General features: G+C 38.3%; 1 protein-coding gene across 1 annotated transcript in view; it reads right to left on the reverse strand.

Annotated features, from left to right (window-relative positions):
* Positions 1-1,049: 1,049 nt before the first annotated feature.
* LOC311303053 (6-phosphofructo-2-kinase/fructose-2,6-bisphosphatase) overlaps positions 1,050-20,487 on the reverse strand; it is a 21,323-nt gene continuing 1,885 nt past the window's right edge. The window contains exons 3-13 of the mRNA XM_084429327.1: positions 17,499-17,565; positions 14,934-15,008; positions 14,749-14,805; positions 14,405-14,526; positions 12,331-12,538; positions 11,294-11,440; positions 11,040-11,144; positions 10,257-10,386; positions 7,633-7,695; positions 7,477-7,541; positions 1,050-1,420 (exon numbers count right to left, since the gene is read on the reverse strand). Coding sequence (XP_084285453.1) covers positions 1,361-1,420; positions 7,477-7,541; positions 7,633-7,695; positions 10,257-10,386; positions 11,040-11,144; positions 11,294-11,440; positions 12,331-12,538; positions 14,405-14,526; positions 14,749-14,805; positions 14,934-15,008; positions 17,499-17,565 — 1,099 coding nt within the window. The 3' untranslated portion in view covers positions 1,050-1,360. The remainder of the gene's footprint in view (positions 1,421-7,476; positions 7,542-7,632; positions 7,696-10,256; positions 10,387-11,039; positions 11,145-11,293; positions 11,441-12,330; positions 12,539-14,404; positions 14,527-14,748; positions 14,806-14,933; positions 15,009-17,498; positions 17,566-20,487) is intronic.

Genomic DNA, 20,487 nt, shown 5'->3' on the forward strand with positions numbered 1-20,487 from the left:
GAAACACAAACTACAACTGACTTCCAACCATTACACATTATTGCACGTATTACTAACCAGTTTTACTTTATTGCTGCCATACGCCTACAGAAGCTCTCATTGAGAATTAACAGATGTTTAAATATTGAAGTTTAATTGAAAATGTTTGGTTTGAGATGATCATTATGGAGATCAGTGTTTGCTTTAGTTGGGCTCTTGACCCTTGACATTTTAACTTCAGTTTTTCTTTCTGACTTCTTTGTGTTTTTGCAAGCCACATTTGTTATAGCAAAAAAACAAAAACAACAGATGATGATCATTGAATGCTGATAGTTGATAGTGTTGAATTTGACATAACCATCATCTCTGGATTCTTGTTCTTGTTTCTCTGTCCTTCAGTGATTCTGCTTATCAGGTGTTAATCAGTGTCTCAATTCACTCACTTCTTTTCATTCACTCTGTCAAGTGGACTATATTAGTGAACAGTATGTATGAACAGTAGGGAATAGTGAATGAGGGTATAGGGTGTGATTGTGAAAACAGTGTCGACTTTGAGCACTGTTAATTCACAGTATATTCCTGAAGGCTATTTTCTCAAAACCGACAAATATTACCCATAATGCATTGTTTTCTATGGTTTTAATAGAAATTTGTATGTTACTGTCAGAATTTGCCCATTTTTTTACAGCAAGGTTGTAAAACGATGTTTTTTGAAGCCTAAAAAGCGCATCCATCCATCATAAAAGTAATCCATATGACTCCAGGGTTTAATAAAGGCCTTCCGAAGTGAAGCGGTGCATTTTCGTAAGAAAAATATCTATAGTTATAACTTCATAAACTATAATCATTGGCTTCCGGTAGTGGCCGTACACAAGTCTAGTCTAGTTCGTAAGAGTGACCTTTGACCCGACGCATGACGTAGGATGTAGGAGTAGCGTAAGCTTAGGTGAGAGTAGTCGCCCCTCACGGTTCAAACCAATAGGGCTGGGCAACAAACTCAAGCTCCTCTGACATTTCTCTTTAAAAATTTCATTTTAGACTTCAATACGTCAATACGTCATGAAAAGCTTTGAAGAGCTTGGATATTTTTTTAATACAACTGTGTTTGGTTGAAAGAAGAAAGTCATATATGATTAGGGTGCATTAGTGAGTAAATTATGGGATAATTTAATTTTTTGGGTGAACTAACCATTTAACTAATGTTTTCATCAAACTATTTAACACATGGGTTATTTCATATCATACCTGAATTAAGATCTGTGTGACATTGTCTACAGCACTGGATAACACTTTTCACCCCACAATTACTACAAAATTACATCCAAGGTCAAAAAGTAAGGAAAATATATGTCATCATTAAGAGGAGAACTTGTGATCTTGTCTAGTTGTGTTCTGGTACAGTCAGTAAAGCATCCTCTGGATCTCTGTCCACATCCACATTCTGAAACATCACAAGAAGATGATCAGTATCACACAAATTCATATCTCAAACAAAGAAAGGAGGATGCTGAAAAATAGAAGATAATATATGGTTTGTGAAATCATGCACTTTTTAATCACAAAGAATGTACACAAATACTGCGGTTATATGTTTGTGCAAGCTTACAAATCAGATTAATGTATATATTCTATATTTACTGAAACATCCTTCAAAATGTTCCAGTGTTTTTTGCAAAGAAAGCAACCCAGGAACAATGCATCTTGATATTTATACTCTCACAATGGGGGCAATCAGATCTTAGGTGTGGGCAAGACCCAAGCATTTGGTGCAGCACAGTATTATGGCATGACAAGTGCTGACAATAAACTTGCTTAAACCGAACAGATAAAAATTACAAAGGAAACCAATAGGGTCTGGTTGCAGACTTACACTTGCACTCTAAGACCAGGACAGCATTTAACACTTTTAGACATACACTCACGAACGTCCCTCAGCACTCGGGGGAATCCCCACTGCCATTTTGAAGTGCGTTCAAGTTCGTCAAGTGGACGAGGGAAGTGTATTTGGACAGACCCTCGACCCCTCGATTTGGACAGAGGGAGCGAGTCTACCCAATATGTACAGCAGGTCGCGCTTAATTTACTCCCACCCCACACAACTCTAGTGTATGATATTGGAGTTATTTTGACATCTAACTGCATTTAATACTTGTAGCTACCTTAAGTGTCAAGTGGAATATAGACATAAGATTGGTCTTGTTTTAAAGAAGACATTTGGCAGATTTTTGTAGAAGGGAAATAAATTTAGAAAGTGAAACAGAAAAAAAGTTACAGAAGTTTGAGTTTATGAAAATGTACAATGTAAAAATTTAATTATTCATATTTTATATAAAATATATATTTTTTCAAAACTTGTTGGACTCTAAAACTGCAAGAAAATGAAAGCCAAGAATCTGAACAAGTTGTGTTTCAAATTTTAGGTTGATATCTCAAAAAATGAGCTTTCAGTAAGACTCTGTTTGGGCGCAGTACCAAACCTTTTCACTAGGTGACAACCAGACTCCATTACTGCCCATATAAGGGCGCCTCCATTTCCATATATGTTTTGAGTGATCTGAACCATGCATTTCCACAATTTTCATACAATTATGAAGTAGACATCCTATTCAGAAGTAGTATGGGAAGTTTGGCAGCATTTGATATTAAAGGGATAGTTCACCCAAAAATGAAAATTCTGTCATCATTTACTCACCCTCAAGTTGTTTCAAACCTGAAAGAATTAATTTTTTCTGCTGAACACAAAAGAAGATATTTTGAAAAATGTCTGTAACCAAACAGTTGATGGACCCCATTGATTTCCATAGTATTTTTTTTTTTTCTACTATGGAAGTCAATGGGGTCCATCAACTGTTTGGTTACAGACATTTTTCAAAATATCTTCTTTTGTGTTCAGCAGAAAAAATTCATTCTTACAGGTTTGAAACATCTTGGGGGTGAGTAAATGATGACAGAATTTTCATTTTTGGGTGAACTAGGCCTATCCCTTTAATTCATCCTCTAATAAACATAAAAAGAACGGGTTAACCCTTTTTAAGGGTTGTCAGTTAAAATAAGTTACACAAAAATGTCCATGTACAAAAGCGTAATAATGTATGATTTGCAAAAATAAACACTGCTGCTTCTGTGTAGATGAGAGAATCAAAGTGTATGCACACGCTACATTGATTATGGCCAAGCATGCGGCCTTAAAAATAGCATATGAATAACATGCGCAACGCGCCACTGACTTTAAACTAGTTTTTTTCGGTCAGTGGCGGAATTGTTTTCTAAACCTGCAAAATAGCATGAGGGAACGTTTGCGCTCCTCTTTGCGCTGAACCGCCCCGGGAAGACTATACTGGATGTTGCTTTATCTAAAAGGCATTATTGAATATATTGTAATATATATATAACAGAATATGTTAATGCAATATAATATTTAATATATTTTTCAGTATTTACACCATATTGATCATAAATATATAGCAATATTTTTTTGTTCTATAAGGGCAGTGATGTCATCATCCAGATCAGTTCCCCAACTAAGCAAGCCGCAGGCAACAGTGGCAAGGAACCCAAACTCCTTTAGGTGACAGAAATTGAGAATAAAAAACCTTGGGAGAACCCAGGCTCAGTCGGGGGAACAGTTCTCCTCTGGCCAAACGAACCAATATGGTGTGATTATGATTTCTGGCTGCATCACAAGTCTGATTGCCGATGGATCATTCAGAATATATAATCCAGTTCCTTTTGCATGAGGATTGGGATGCATCATACGCTGGGGGTTGAAGCTGGCCATAGGGTCAGAGGACTTCGACAAGGTCTTCACAGGGGATTTGTCTCTCGGGCTTATCTAGTCGTTGTGGTCTCTGCTAACATTAGGTACCGTAAAATACAGGATCGTCCCATATTTAAAGGTAAAATGACGAGTTCCATATAAAATCACTGCGGGACGTGATTTGTCTCCTATTTTTCATACACACAGTTGAATAAACACAAAGATTTTGCAGTGTGGAGAATACTAATAGCAAATATAAAGAAACCAATTTCACAAGTAGATGAAAAATGGGTTGAGAATGGGTTTCCCTTATTTTGCCACAATGAAGGTGGCGACTCTAATTGATTGTCAAATGTGTTAAAATGAAAGATAAAATTAAATGTTCATACATTTACGAAAGGCAATAACTGTAAATAAAAGGTGAAATTTCAATAAGAGATGAAACCAGATTTAAAGTCAACAAAAAATATGCTGAGTGAGAGTAGAACTAAGAATTTTGAAAATGTACCAATTATTTGTAAAAATAGTAGAACCCCAATTCCATGCAATAAAATTAAGAATTTGTGATTTGTTAATTCTCTTGAACCTTTATTTAACTGACAAAAGTACAAAGAAAAAATGTCCAATGTATTCATTGGCCAAATTAATTGCATTTTGTAAACAGATTTTGATGGCTGCAACACACTCCAAAAAAGTTGGGACAGAGGCAAAATAAAAGCGAAAAGATACAGAATATTTAAGTTAAGCTGTTTTGAAACAGTCCATAATAAGCAGGTGAACTGGTGGTGAGGGTACTGTGAACGAGTGTAAAAGGAGCATCCACCAAAAGCCTCAGTCTTTGCAAGCAGAGATGGGTCATGGCTCATCACTTTGTTCCAAATTTCATGAGAAATTTCTCAATGCAAGATTGTTCCACAGAGTCGTTTACACGCGCTCTCTCATCTCATACCTTGTAGAAGCACCTTTTGGTGCAAAAATCTTTTGAATTACTAAGCTATATACAGTATATGATCCGTATATGTATATGATTTACCATGTATAATTTTGTGAAAAGATTCAGGGAGACCAGAGAAATCTCAGTCCGTATAAGGTAAGGCAGGAGACCTTCGAGCCTTAAGATGGCATTGCATGAGTAACCATCATGCTACTGTGTTAAATATCGCCACATGGGCTTTTCTACTTTGGAAAAGCATTGTTAACTTCACACAATCTACTGCTGCATCAAGAAAAGCAACTTGTTACCAAGGAGAAAGCCATACATCAACTCTATGCAGAGATGCCGCAGAGTTCTCTGGACCTGAGCTCATCTCAGATGCTTTAAAAGACAGTGTAAATCTGTGCTGCAGTAAGATTAATCCACGTTTCAGCATGTTTTTGGGAAAAACGGACATCGAGTTATCAGGTATTTAATTAGTGACAGGTGCAAGAGCAAACATCTGTCATTGTATGGGGGTTCAGCAGTGCAAATATGTGAAGGTACATTGATGTGGAGGAGTAAATAGAGACATATACTGCCATCAAGATGACATCTTTCCTGGGAAGAAAGACAAGACACTCTGATGTAGCATGTGAGTAGCTACACTGTAGAACGGATGTGCTTGACTGGCCTATACAGTGAGGAAAATAAGTATTTGAACACCCTGCTATTTTGCAAGTTCTCCCACTTAGAAATCATGGAGGGGTCTGAAATTGTCATCGTAGGTGCATGTCCACTGTGAGAGACATAATCTAAAAAAAAAAATCCAGAAATCACAATGTATGATTTTTTAACTATTTATTTGTATGATACAGCTGCAAATAAGTATTTGAACACCAGAGAAAATCAATGTTAATATTTGGTACAGTAGCCTTTGTTTGCAATTACAGAGGTCAAACGTTTCCTGTAGTTTTTCACCAGGTTTGCACACACTGCAGGAGGGATTTTGGCCCACTCCTCCACACAGATCTTCTCTACATCAGTCAGGTTTCTGGGCTGTCGCTGAGAAACACGGAGTTTGAGCTCCCTCCAAAGATTCTCTATTGGGTTTAGGTCTGGAGACTGGCTAGGCCACGCCAGAACCTTGATATGCTTCTTACAGAGCCACTCCTTGGTTATCCTGGCTGTGTGCTTCGGGTCATTGTCATGTTGGAAGACCCAGCCTCGACCCATCTTCAATGCTCTAACTGAGGGAAGGAGGTTGTTCCCCAAATCTCGCAATACATGGGCCCGGTCATCCTCTCCTTAATACAGTGCAGTCGCCCTGTCCTATGTGCAGAAAAACACCCCCCAAAGCATGATGCTACCACCCCCATGCTTCACAGTAGGGATGGTGTTCTTTGGATGGTACTCATCATTCTTCTTCCTCCAAACACGTTTAGTGGAATTATGACCAAAAAGTTCTATTTTGGTCTCATCTGACCACATGACTTTCTCCCATGACTCCTCTGGATCATCCAAATGGTCATTGGCAAACTTAAGACGGGCCTTGACATGTGCTGGTTTAAACAGGGGAACCTTCCGTGCCATGCATGATTTCAAACCATGACGTCTTAGTGTATAACCAACAGTAACCTTGGAAACGGTGGTCCCAGCTCTTTTCAGGTCATTGACCAGCTCCTCCCGTGTAGTTCTGGGCTGATTTCTCACCTTTCTTAGGATCATTGAGACCCCACGAGGTGAGATCTTGCATGGAGCCCCAGTCCGAGGGAGATTGAGAGTCATGTTTAGCTTCTTCCATTTTCTAATGATTGCTCCAACAGCGGAACTTTTTTAACCAAGCTGCTTGGCAATTTCCCCGTAGCCCTTTCCAGTCTTGTGGAGGTGTACAATTTTGTCTCTAGTGTCTTTGGACAGCTCTTTGGTCTTGGCCATGTTAGTAGTTGGATTCTTACTGATTGTATGGGGTGGACAGGTGTCTTTATGCAGCTAACGACCTCAAACAGGTGCATCTAATTTAGGATAATAAATGGAGTGGAGGTGGACATTTTAAAGGCAGACTAACAGGTCTTTGAGGGTCAGAATTCTAGCTGATAGACAGGTGTTCAAATACTTATTTGCAGCTGTATCATACAAATAAATAGTTAAAAAATCATATATTGTGATTTCTTTTTTTTTAGATTATGTCTCTCACAGTGGACATGCACCTACGATGACAATTTCAGACCCCTCCATGATTTCCAAGTGGGAGAACTTGCAAAATAGCAGGGTGTTCAAATACTTATTTTCCTCACTGTACCTGCAGTCCAGATCTGCCTCTTATTGAAAATGTATGGCCCATCATGAAAAGGAGAATAAAAAAAAGTGGACCATGGACTGCTGAGCTACTGTCTTGTATCAGGAGAGATTTGGCAAAAAATCTACTTGGAAACCTGCAACAATTAGTATCCTCAATTCCCAACTGATTAAAAAGTGTAATCAAAAGGAAAGGTGATGTGACACAGTTGTAAACATGCCTCTGTCCTTACTTTTTTGAAGTGTGTTTTAGCCATCAAAATAAAAACTTGTTTATATTTACCAAATGCAATTAAGTTGGTCAGTGAAAACATTGAGAATCGTTTCTTTGTACTTTTGTCAGTTAAATAAAGGTTCAAGAGAATTAACAAATCACAGACTCTTGATTTTATTGCAATTTACAAAATGTCCCAATGTTTCTAGAAATGGGTTTGTACTGTACCAAATTGATTAAAAACCCCTGTAACTGGAGAATTGCACTGCTCTTTATTTCAGAAGTGCTACAGTATGAGAGTATTACTGTGCTCACCACAGGTCTGTTTCTGTGTGTGTTCACTGCTTCGACTTTCAGGAAAATGGACTCAACATCACAGCCTGGAAACACAATAGAAAAATGTATAATTTTATGATCTAATTGATCTTTATGTAAATAGTTATATTGCAGAAGAGAGTAAGAGAGTCTGACCATAGGCAACAGGAGTGAGTTTCATCACCGTGTGCAGAGGACACTTCAGATAAGGCAGCTCATCTAGAAGGACGTCAGGACAGAGCAGTAGTTAAAAAGACTCTGTTCAGCCAAATTTAAGGAAAACTGTAAATATCAGTGATCGACAAAACATTTGTGAACTAACTGTATTTCTGCATTGATTACTGATGGTCTGTTCAGCTAAGTCATAATTACACACAAGCACAATCTGACTAACAACACTCAAGCAGTTTTTATTGAAGACTATAAATTATCATTATAATCATTTACAGTGCAGGCTGGAAAAAGTAAACTAACCCCTGAATTTAACAATTTGTAGTTCTTTAGCAGCAGCACAACTTCAACCAAATCTTTCCTGTTGCTGCTTATAAAATCTACACCACATTAAAGCAGCACTCAGTAGCTTCGGGATTTCTTCGCTGTATTCTCGCTTTTTGCTCGCAGGTTTCTCTCTAGAGCTCCCCCACAGCTTCGGAAAAGATATTTGACAACACTGTTGTAAAAACTCGTTGGTGATTCTCATACACCAGAGGCTTTAGATCAACGACATCAAAGCAGATGGGACATTCTTTAAAACGTCTTCTTCCTTCGGGTTCGGACAGCGTGAGGGAGCGCAATAATGACAGTATTTGAGCAGGTTTCTTTTGGCCGTAAAGCATTTGTTTACATCGCGAGACCTGATATCACGCGATACTTCCTGCCGCGGCGGCCGGTGGCCCCATAGATATCATATATAAACGCTAGATGTCTTATGGCGCAGTCACTTCCGGCATCATCGTTCGGCCATCTTGTGACAGTGCTCTGTGCATTAAGGTGAATGATCAGCACGCACACAAATCCTCTTATCTCGCTGAAATCTTGACGGATTTACAAACGGTTTGGTTTCTTACAAACGTTATTAACGTGGCTATAATTCCGAATGCTTGAAAATGTATGTTATAATTTTTCATATGTATGCAGTGTATGTATGCAGTGTCATAACTACATCTCTGACGTTTATAACAAACCAAACCATTTGAAAATCGGTAGAAAAATGAGCAAGTTATGGTTATTTAAAAGTACATGCACCATTGAAATAGTGAGCGAGTACACTGTCGCAAGATGGCCGCCACGTGCGGACGTCGACCTCCATTGGCCAGCAGTGCGCACGAGACATCTAGCCTTTATATATGATATCTATGGGTGGCCCGCCGTCTCAAAGTTGCAAGTGCGAATTTTCCGCTCACGGGCACCAGGGGGGTGCGAAACGACCACCATTCAACCCGAAATAAGTAATATAACCATTCCAATGACTCCGAAGCTGTTCAGTTAAGGTAAAAAAGTTACTTAGTTCACCTTTAAAGATGTAACACCCTATAAAACAAAACAAATACTTTCACTTCATCAGTATTTCTTTGTTTTCTTTTCTGTCTGTTATTTACGACGTTTTGTCGAAATACTGACACTGGGGGTCGCCCTTGAGAGCCCCAAACACCTCCAATGTATTCAGAAAAGGCCAGTGGCGTGTGGAATTTGCAGAGCACGCCCCAGACATATATAAGGCAGCCTGCACACACACACTTCAGCTTTGTTCTTCAAGGTCTCTTGATTCTAAAGAGAAACAATTTCCATCCACCTCTGCAAAGAGACAGTAGGTGCTGGATCGTCAGCACAGAACAGTGGTCTCTCTCCAGTGTGCTCAGATAAGTGCAGAGAGCTCCCCTGGGTGGATCAGCAGCGTTCCGATAGAGGCAATTTCCTTAATAAAAGAGCAAATTTCCCTAAAAGAGATGCACGGCGAATCACGTCTTTTTAAAGATGCCTGAGGGTGACACAGAGGCTGATGCAGAGTTGCTTTCCCGGGCAGCCGTGAGCATCAGTGGTCTCCGCCGCCCTGTCCCGAATGCTAGATCAGATGTTATGGCTCAACCTCGCGGAGATGCGGGATGCAGAGAAAGTGCGCTTTTACAATCTCCCAAGGTGGCCTTTCGGGTCACACACACACACATGATGTTCATGGCCCTTGTCTTCACGATGGTCAGACATCGATAGAGCCTGTCTCTCTAGCTGAGACGAACAGCTTTACGGCCTCTACTTCATTGTACCAAAGAAGTGGTAGGTGGGTTCTAAATCGTCCTCTAAATTGCAGAAATCACGTTCTGAGTGAAAAATAAATACTTTAAAAATAAATACAGTTTTGCAGTTTGTAGGGTTGGGGGTCTTTTGCTGTTACTCTTAAGTTCCTCCATCATCTCTTTCAGGATTGCCTATTGGACTCAAATGCCCATTCTTAGGGAGAGTAGCAACAGTCCTGAATTTTCTTCATTTGTAGACAACTTGTCAAACCATGGAATAACGAACACCCTGTAATGCAATGCTGTTTTCTTAGACACAAATGAAAATCACAACACTTTCTATGAGTAATCAATGCAGAAATCCAGGGCTGCATTTCCCAAAGCATTGTGAGCCAAGTTGATTGTAGAGACCATTAGTTGCTGTGGTTCTACGATCTACTTAAGCTTAGAATGCTTTCGGGAATAGCAGGGTTTGCAAACTTTTTCTGTAAAGCTCATGTATTAGAGTAAATTAATGTTCCAGAAGTTTGTTCCAAGGTTTCACTATACCTGCACTTTTGTCCAGGAAGTATGCCAGCAGACAGCGCATGACAGCCTGATGACATATGACCAAAACATTCTCATGGCGCTCAAGCTCCATGATTACAGGCTCTAAACGCTGAACCAGATCCTCGTAGGACTGAACACACAAACACACACACACACAAGCACTGAAGTACTAAAAGAAGGATACAAATATATAACCTTTGCATTTAATGTAAATTGAATTGATTGTGGCATTTCTTTGTTGTTTAGAATCCAGTATTCCCGTAATTCTTTTGTCTTTTATGAGTTCAGTAAATTACTCTTCTGTCCAAACATACCACGCCAAAAACTGTTTCCATTGCAGTTTTGCGAAATCTTCCTTTTTCGAATTGCCTGAAAAAACACCTCAAAAGTAAAAACTTGCTTGCCATATATGGGAGATTTTGCGAAATTGACGTGTTTCCATTAGGCGTATATTCAATTCGCAATTTAAATTTGCGCAATTTGAAGGGTAATGGCAACGCGGCTAATATAATCTTCAGGAAGGCTCACTGCAAAACCTTTATCAGTAATGCACTGACTGACAGCCTGTGCAACACGCAAACACATAAAGCATCCAAAAAAATAATAATTTTGAAATCTCCCATTGCTGTTCAGTATCAGCACCCTTGGAATGCTGTTTGGGCAATCAAAATCAAGGTCCAAAAGTGTCCTTTCATACATGGTTGCCCAGCTGAGTTTTAACAAAGTCCCTTTCAAGGCAAGTCACTGCCTTATTCTTCTTGTCGCTTGCCACAATATACTCACCTCCCCCTTTGGATAGCGGTACCGATATTTGTCTTGGTCTCTGAGTGCAAACTCCTCAGGAAAGTGATCTTGAATCTCTTCGTACATCATCTCCTCACACACACCCTGCACATGAACACATGCACTTCATGACATATATATATATCATTCAAAATCAAACACACTCTGCAAAAGAACCAAAACAAATTGCAACTGTGGCTTTTGCCCAGTGGGCACAATCTTGTATGTGCAACTAGAAACAGGACTTGACTCACAGCATCAATCTCATTCAGTGCTTTCCATTGCTCATATGGCACTCCAATCGCCTCCGCAGTCTGGATTGTTCTCCTCATGTGACTGGTCCAGATCTTCAGGTCCAGGATGCACTGACCCCTGATGTATGTCCCTAGAGCTGCAGCAAACTGACACAAATAAAAAAAGTTTGTCCCAAATCATAGAATGTTGAAAGACAAAGATAACCTGATTGTCTAAGATTTCCAGGGGGAATTCTGAGTGCAGAATAACTCTACCTTAGCTCCTCTCTTTTTGTCAATATAGTCTTTACATTTCTGCTGTTTACGTGTCACAGTGTGTTTGATCTCAGAATATGTTTTCACTTCCGTGCTGACAGGCAGGACATCCAATTTTGTATGCATCTTGCGGCCACGCAGGAGTTTGAAAGGTGTAGCCCCTGTGGTAGCATATACCCACATAGCAACATTGTGACGTCCCAGATCTGGCCCACATCTGGCACATGTGTAAAGATGATCTGGCCCACATGCAGCGTGGAATGATGGCCCTTGGATGGCTCACTCCTGTTTGCCAGATCTGGGCCACAAGCAGGCCGTAGCAATGCCACATGTCAGCCAAGAACAAAGAAATAAACCAGAACTGGACCTGATCTTAGCCACAAAATCTGTGTATATTAAATATGGAGTCATCTCAGCCTTAATAAGCCTGTTAACAAGCAGAATCACTGAAGGAAAATAGAGAACAGAGAAAGAGACGAGCAGAAACACAAGAACTACAACTGGCTTCAGCAACAGCCTTAGATGAAATCAACTGAAGAGAAAAGAAGACATTAAATCTCTCTCAGGCTGAGATGACTCAATATTTAATATACACAATAACTCTGCAGACACAACAGTAATGATCTAGTAAATGTCCCCTTATCACAGAATTGTGGTTCGATTATAATAAACAGTAATAATAATTACTTAAAACATCATCAATCCAGGATTCATTCAAAGCCTGAAAGTCCTGCTCAACACCTTTTCTATTATTTTAGATTTTAGATAAGATTTAAGCTAACCTTCTTTCCTTGTGTAGACAGACCGGAATCACCTCCGATACGCCCCAAAATGTTGAGTTCACTCTCTCCATGACGACAGAGGTAGATAGTGCGAGGTGTGACATGGATGTTCATCAGGTAGTAGACGATCCTGCTCTGAATATGATCCTGAACCTGATTCACCAGGTACCTGCTGCCCACGTTAAAGATCTTAATGTATGACAGGTTCCTGTGGACACACAGAGACAGGGCAGTAATGATGAGGACTTCCACTGCAATCATGTCAAACAACAGATGTTGGTCAAATTCGTTCTGCACTGTTAACCCTTACTGTAAAAAAAGGCCAAATTCTGACAGTATCATACCATTTTCCTTAATTACAACAGTAATATACCGTAGAAAACAGTCCATTCTGGGTAATATTTGTCGCTTTCGAGAAAATAGTCTACTAATACTGTGAGTTAACAGCGCTCAAAGTCGACACTCAGAGGCTGTTTTCACAATCACACCATATACCCTCATTCACTATTCCCTATAGTTCACTAATATAGTGCACTTGTGAGAGTGAATGAAAAGAAGTGAGTGAATTCATATACTGATGAACACCTGATAAGCAGAATCACTGAAGAACAGAGAAACAAGAACAGAAAAAAGAGAAACACAAGAACTACAACACTATTGGCCCAATCCCAATTCTATTTTATACCCCTTCACCTACCCCTAACCCTTCGCCTACCCCTTACCCTTCGCCTACCCCTTACCCTTGCCCCTTGAAACAGAGTGGCAAGGCATAGGGGTGAAAATATTCCCCTAAGAAATGGGACACCATTACTACACCGTTACACGTCATTATACGTCGTTGCTAGCGCCTCCGTCACAGGAGATGCGCCAATGTTTATCACAAACTTCCAAGATGCCGTCGTCAGCTGTAGTCTTGCGTGAGTTACAGCTATTTTTTTGCATTTTTCTTCTGAAGTTCGCAGAAAACAACGGAGATGCTGCGTTCACACCAAACGCGAATAGAGCGTCTGGCGCGAGTGATTTCAATGTTAAGACGCTTTTACGCGCGTCTGGAGGTCTTGCGGCGCGAATGAGGCGTTTAGCGCGACGCGTGTAAAAAGCAAAGTGTTTGAAGCAAAGTGGACGCGCGAATGAGGCGAATTCGCGTCCACTTTGCGTCAAACTTTTGCTTTTTACATGCGTCATATTGTTAACGAACTTTAGCGATTTTTTTTTGCAACCGTTTCTTTTAAGAACATGACCGTAAATATGAACACAAGATTGAATGTGACATAAAGAAAATGATTATTGGCAGTCATGTTGCCTCTGTAGCCGGTGTATGCAGGTACATTTCTCATATACCCCTTCGTTTGAAGTGTGGTCCCGAAAAATCTTCGTTTCAAGGGCTATCTGGCCCTTCCCCCTACCCCTCCGCCTACCCCTCCAACCAAAAGAGAATCGTGACAACCCTACCCCTTCACGGGAACGCGCAAAATGGAGGGGTAGGGCCAAGGGGTGAATTGGGATTAATGCTCAACAATGACCTACATATTCACTGAGTTATCTCACCGCAACACTGCGTCAGTGTTACTTTTTACCATTTGTAGTGTGGATTTTCCTGTGGGGTTGAAATGGTTAACAGTGTAAGATATAAAGACACTCCCACGAAATGTATTTTAACAGTAATAACTTAACAGTAAGTTATAAAACACTGTTGCCAGTTTAGTTTTTTTTTGGGCCACCATTGTGCTGAAGAGTAGAGCCAGTGCTTTAGTCCAGGGGAAGATCTATTAACATTATGCTGCATGTGGCTTTTTTTTTTTAGTGGTCTCAAATGAAATAAGTTCACAGTAATACTTTGCTCACATTGTAAGTGCATTATAAATATTAGTTAATACATTTAAATGACAGTTGGTCAATTTAAGACAGTTGGTTTCTGCAAATGAAATTAGTTAACGAGTTTAGTTTATTTAGTGCATTTAATTTAGTGCATTTTACAGTTTTACAGTAACACTGTAACTTTTACAGTGTGTTGCCAGTATTTTACTGTCAAAAAGCCTGGTAAGGTCTAACAGTGTGGGTGACAGTGTTTCACCTGTCTTTGTCATCATCTAACGGAACATATGCGAGTTTGTAGCAGTCTATTCTCTTGAGGAAGTCAGCCACTGCCTCCTCTTTATCACAGTCAATGTAATCAGGACTGCTCAGCTTCACTTGCTGCAGATACAGATAGAAAGCAAAGCTTTTACAGGATGTAGAGTGTGAACAAACATTCAGACAAACTCCTACAAACTGTCAAGAAATGACCAGATAATAGTTAAATAATTATGCAGCTCAGTAAAAAGCAACTCAGTCAATACATTAATACACATAGATCAATAATTCTTAAACAAGAAATAAATATGTATTTTAAACACATCATGAAATAAATCTTATTACCTTGATGTTTTCTGCAATGATTTCTGGGTCATCACAAAGAGACTCAATAAAAAAGACCTACAAGAAGGATAATTTAATTTAAATTTAAAAATGATATATTTGAAGAGATATTTTTTAATTCATTTCTAAAGATGAAGTATTCATTTTGATGAATATTAACTCATCAATTCACCTGTTTCACTCACTTTATAGCCGTTCTCTTTAGCAAAGGTGAGAATCATCTCTCTACGTTCTCTTGTTGTGTTGGTCGCATCAAACACCTGTAAGAAATTTCATTTCCAAAACTGGCTTGATTATCATAGAGAAGTCATTGCACCATTTGAGTGAAGCACATCCTAAGCAAATGGTCATCACTTGTAGAATGGGAGTGGGTGTGAATTTCATTAACATACAGACCACATTGGTTACACCAGGAGCAAATTCATTTACAGATTACAAATGACAAAAACCAGATACTGACTGGATTTCGACTTTTGCTTTCAGCTTGCTAAGTTGGGGACATTTAGTGTAATCTTCATCAATATTATTGATCTGCCTGCATTGACACTATTACATGAGAACTGAACTGAGCCGGACGATGACGTCACGGTTTTCTCCAGAGCAGCTATATATGAACTAAATTAATAACTTTTTTTTACAACAAAAATGAACCATCACTGATCTTACTTAAGCTGGACTTTGACGCTATTTTCTTCAAGACACAAACGTTGTTGCATTATTTTCTTGTTATCTCTGTAAAGCTGCTGTGAAACAATCTGTATTGTAAAAAGCCCTATATAACTATTTATGTCCTTTAATTGATTAATTAAATTAATTAATGTTTATAATTACCTTTATAGGTGACTTGACTTGAATATAATGTGTTATACATTACAATATATTGAATAATACATAAGGAATTGCCGCTTTACATACACTCACCTAAAGGATTATTAGGAACACCATACTAATACTGTGTTTGACCCCCTTTCGCCTTCAGAACTGCCTTAATTCTACGTGGCATTGATTCAACAAGGTGCTGAAAGCATTCTTTAGAAATGTTGGCCCATATTGATAGGATAGCATCTTGCAGTTGATGGAGATTTGTGGGATGCACATCCAGGGCACGAAGCTCCCGTTCCACCACATCCCAAAGATGCTCTATTGGGTTGAGATCTGGTGACTGTGGGGGCCATTTTAGTACAGTGAACTCATTGTCATGTTCAAGAAACCAATTTGAAATGATTCGAGCTTTGTGACATGGTGCATTATCCTGCTGGAAGTAGCCATCAGAGGATGGGTACATGGTGGTCATAAAGGGATGGACATGATCAGAAACAATGCTCAGGTAGGCCGTGGCATTTAAACGATACCCAACTGGCACTAAGGGGCCTAAAGTGTGCCAAGAAAACATCCCCCACACCATTACACCACCACCACCAGCCTGCACAGTGGTAACAAGGCATGATGGATCCATGTTCTCATTCTGTTTACGCCAAATTCTGACTCTACCATCTGAATGTCTCAACAGAAATCGAGACTCATCAGACTAGGCAACATTTTTCCAGTCTTCAACTGTCCAATTTTGGTGAGCTCGTGCAAATTGTAGCCTCTTTTTCCTATTTGTAGTGGAGATGAGTGGTACCCGGTGGGGTCTTCTGCTGTTGTAGCCCATCCGCCTCAAGGTTGTGCGTGTTGTGGCTTCACAAATGCTTTGCTGCATACCTCAGTTGTAACGAGTGGTTATTTCAGTCAAAGTTGCTCTTCTATCAGCTTGAATCAGTCGGCCCATTCTCCTCTGACCTCTAGCATCAACAAGGCATTTTCGCCCACAGGACTGCCGCATACTGGATGTTTTTCCCTTTTCACACCATTCTTTGTAAACCCTAGAAATGGTTGTGCGTGAAAATCCCAGTAACTGAGCAGATTGTGAAATACTCAGACCGGCCCGTCTGGCACCAACAATCATGCCACGCTCAAAATTGCTTAAATCACCTTTCTTTCCCATTCTGACATTCAGTTTGGAGTTCAGGAGATTGTCTTGACGAGGACCACACCCCTAAATGCATTGAAGCAACTGCCATGTGATTGGTTGATTAGATAATTGAATTAATGAGAAATTGAACAGGTGTTCCTAATAATCCTTTAGGTGAGTGTATATTGAAAAATGTATTTACAATATATATACACTGTAAAATGTAATTAGTTGAGTGTACTTAGAAAACATGAAAAAACAAATCAAGGATTAGATTAAGGATCAAGGATGTTTTACTCAAAGTCGTAAGTTTCTAAAATAGATATAGATGATTTATTGAAAATAATATAATTTTACATTCATCATTATGGTGATCAATGTTTGCTTTAGTTGGAAAGCAACTAAAGCTATTTCTTGCAAGATAAAAGCTTATAAGGACACTATGATTATTTTCTTTTTCAAATAATGTTAGTTATTTAAAATTTAAATAATATTCACAATATTACTATTTTGACTATGTTTATAATAAAATAAACAGCCTCAGTGAGCATAAAACACTCAAAAACATATTTTTTTTTTTGAATATTTCAAACTTTTTGGCTGGTTGTGTATAAAACATTACGCGTTAATCAGAAACTACTGTGATAATACTTATGGCCTTACCAGCTGCTAATTTTTCTGAAACAGAAAAAGTTAAGTTTCTAATCACAGCTCTTCTAAATTAATCAAGATCAGTAGAAACGTCAGTAACTATTGTCCGTGTTCAGATGAGCATGTGTGTGTGCTTGTCACTTACTGCAACTTGTCCATGATCCTGAGTGAAGTAACAACAGACGTCTTTCAACGCCGCCAGAGCACACGCTCTAAAGCACACAATTTACAAGAAAAAGAAAACAAAAATACAATAACAAACACACACACACAAAAATATATATATGTACAATATAATTTGTTAGTTCTGGTGTTCATAGGGTTGCAAAGGGGCAGAAAATTTCCAGAAAGTTTCCAGTAAATTTCCATGGGAAGTTAAGCTGGGGAATTTTGGAAATATTCATTACCACGGCAACCGCTTGCGCATCCACTCTGAAAGTAACTGTACACATAAGAGACGGATAGACACATTATTTAAGGTTATTTCTATTCGTTAGAATATTGATATATGAACTTGTTGTCAAGTAAGCCCCGTTGCGAGCATGTGCGTCTCTCTAAACTTTCAGTGTGCTGCACTGCTCTATTTGACTTCTGTGCCTTTTCCCCCGAAAATATCACGTTAATTTTGAAAACGTAATTCCTTTTGTGGATCCCCTTGGTCTTTCTTCATGTTTCTTTGACAAATATCAGTGTCTCAGTCTCACGCACTCTGCACGTGAGTTAACGACGCCTACTTATTTACATGTCGCGGTATACACGGAATAAAAAAAATCTGTAACGGTTGACATTTTCTTCCGCGGTAACGATATATACCGTCATACCGCCCAGCCCTACTTATGTGGTAAATAAAGTTATGCTAGCTTATTTAGCATCTAACTTATCAGCTTGCTATCTACTAGATGAATACATTTGTATGTGATATTTGCAATTTAAACATTTAATAAATATATTTCCCCATAATATCATCAAAACTTAGTCCACAGGCTCAAATGTGTGCCTTCAATAGTCTTGTGCTTTGGGCTTCTGTACATGTTAAGGAGGCATGCACAGTGCCAGCAGGGGGTGTGGTCTCAATAGCCATGCAGTAAGCAGTGTGCAGTGTGCATGCGATTGAGGAATGGCATGGATATTCAAGTGTATTTGAATGGCATCTGTTTGTTTTAGTCAAGATTATTCTAAAATATACTTTCCTCAACTATATTTAAGTTCCCTATGAAGAGCCAACCTTCAACTTTGAAAATTCCCAGTTTATTCCCGTTTATTCCCATAAATTCCTGTTAATTCCCTTAAATTCCCATTGAAAGTTTCCATCTTTGAAAATTCCCAGAATTTTGCAACCCTAGGTGTTCAATCATATGATTATCCATATGGTATTCAATAAGTACTGATATAGGGAGAATTCCAATCGCAAATGAGCATCCCTATGCCTTACTCACTACAGAGGGCAGACACTTTCTGCAGATTTGTTTGACGTCAAGCTCCAACGTTGGGCAGTCGTTGAATTTTGGTTGGCAAAATCTTGACGTCAATATGACTTTCATTTTTGACCTATTTCGTGACGTAATTTTGACATCAATGTTGATGTCATATTGATGTTAAATTGACGTCAAGGTGCCCGCTGGGTAGTTGAGGACACTTAATCTTCAACAATATTATTGATCTGCCTGCATTGACACTATTGTATGAGAACTGAACTGAGCTGATGAGGACATCACTATTTCTCCAGAGCTGCTTCATAGCTGCAATGAACTAATATACTAATTGATGATCTTTACAACAGAACTGAGTCAACACTGAAGTGACTTCAGCTGATCAATGACATTATTTCTTTTAGAGCTGCTGTACAGCAGAAATGAACTCTTTCATCCCATACACAAAAGAATTATATTTGAAATATATTTTCTGGATATGTTTTGGAATATATGCAAATATTTGAAATTGGCCCAATAAATATATTTCATACTTATATTTCATATATTTTTGTTATATTTCAGAATATATTTCAATGTATTTGGAATATATGCCACATATATTTTTGACACTTTTGGGGACCCGTACAGAAAAAAATACATTGAAATATATTCTGAAATATAACAAAAATATATGAAATATAAGTATGAAATATATTTATTGGGCCAATTTCAGATATTTGCATATATTCCAAAACATATCCAGAAAATATATTTCTTTTGTGTATGGGATCATTGAATCATTTTCCTGTTTTCACTGTAAAGCTGCTTTGAAACAATCTGTATTAAGTGCTATATAAATAAAGGTGACTTGACTATCATTCAATCAACTGATCAATTCAGGAACTAACACTGCCACGGTGTATTGGATCAGAAGACAAATAGACAATAGACACATTTACAGGAAATGTTGTCTCTAAAATGTAAGTTACTCAATGTTAACTTAATTTTTATTGAACTCTGGCCTACGACCGAATTACAGCAGTGCGTCCCTTATGGAACGGAAGTATATTTCCATATATTTATGATCAGTATATTATATGGTGTAAATATACAAAAAAAAAAATGAAATATATTGTTTTAATATACTGTGTTATATATTACAATTTATTGAAAAATGCACAAGGATTTGCCTCTTTTCATATATTGGAAAATATATTTACAATATATTTACGCAAAATGCCATTAGACGAGTGTACTTAGAAAACGTGGAAAACGATTGCCTTAAATTTCTCAAGGAAGTTTTACCCAAAGCTGGTTCTAATATAAAAACCATTTTTTTACAGTCTATGATAAAAAACGTACAAAAGAGAATCAGGACAATGATAAACTACGCATTTATTTTTTATTTATTAAACTGAAAACAAAAAACAAAACATCAGTTAAAGAAATTAACAGATTGTCTTTGCACTTTTTTCACTCTTTTGTGTGTTTTTATATTAGAATCTTACAACTTTGAGTAAAACATCCTTGAGAAATTTAAGGTAATTGTTTTTCTCATGTTTTCTAAGTACACTCGTCTAATGACATTCTACAGTCTGAATATATTGTAAGTATATTTGTAGTATGTAAGTATATAAAAGCGTCAATTCCTTATGTATAATTCAATATATTGTAATATATAACACAAAAATATTAACACAATCTATTATTTCGTTACACTTT

This window comes from Rutilus rutilus, assembly GCF_951802725.1.
Source record: "Rutilus rutilus genome assembly, chromosome: 13".
NCBI classification, from domain to species: Eukaryota; Metazoa; Chordata; class Actinopteri; order Cypriniformes; family Leuciscidae; genus Rutilus; species Rutilus rutilus.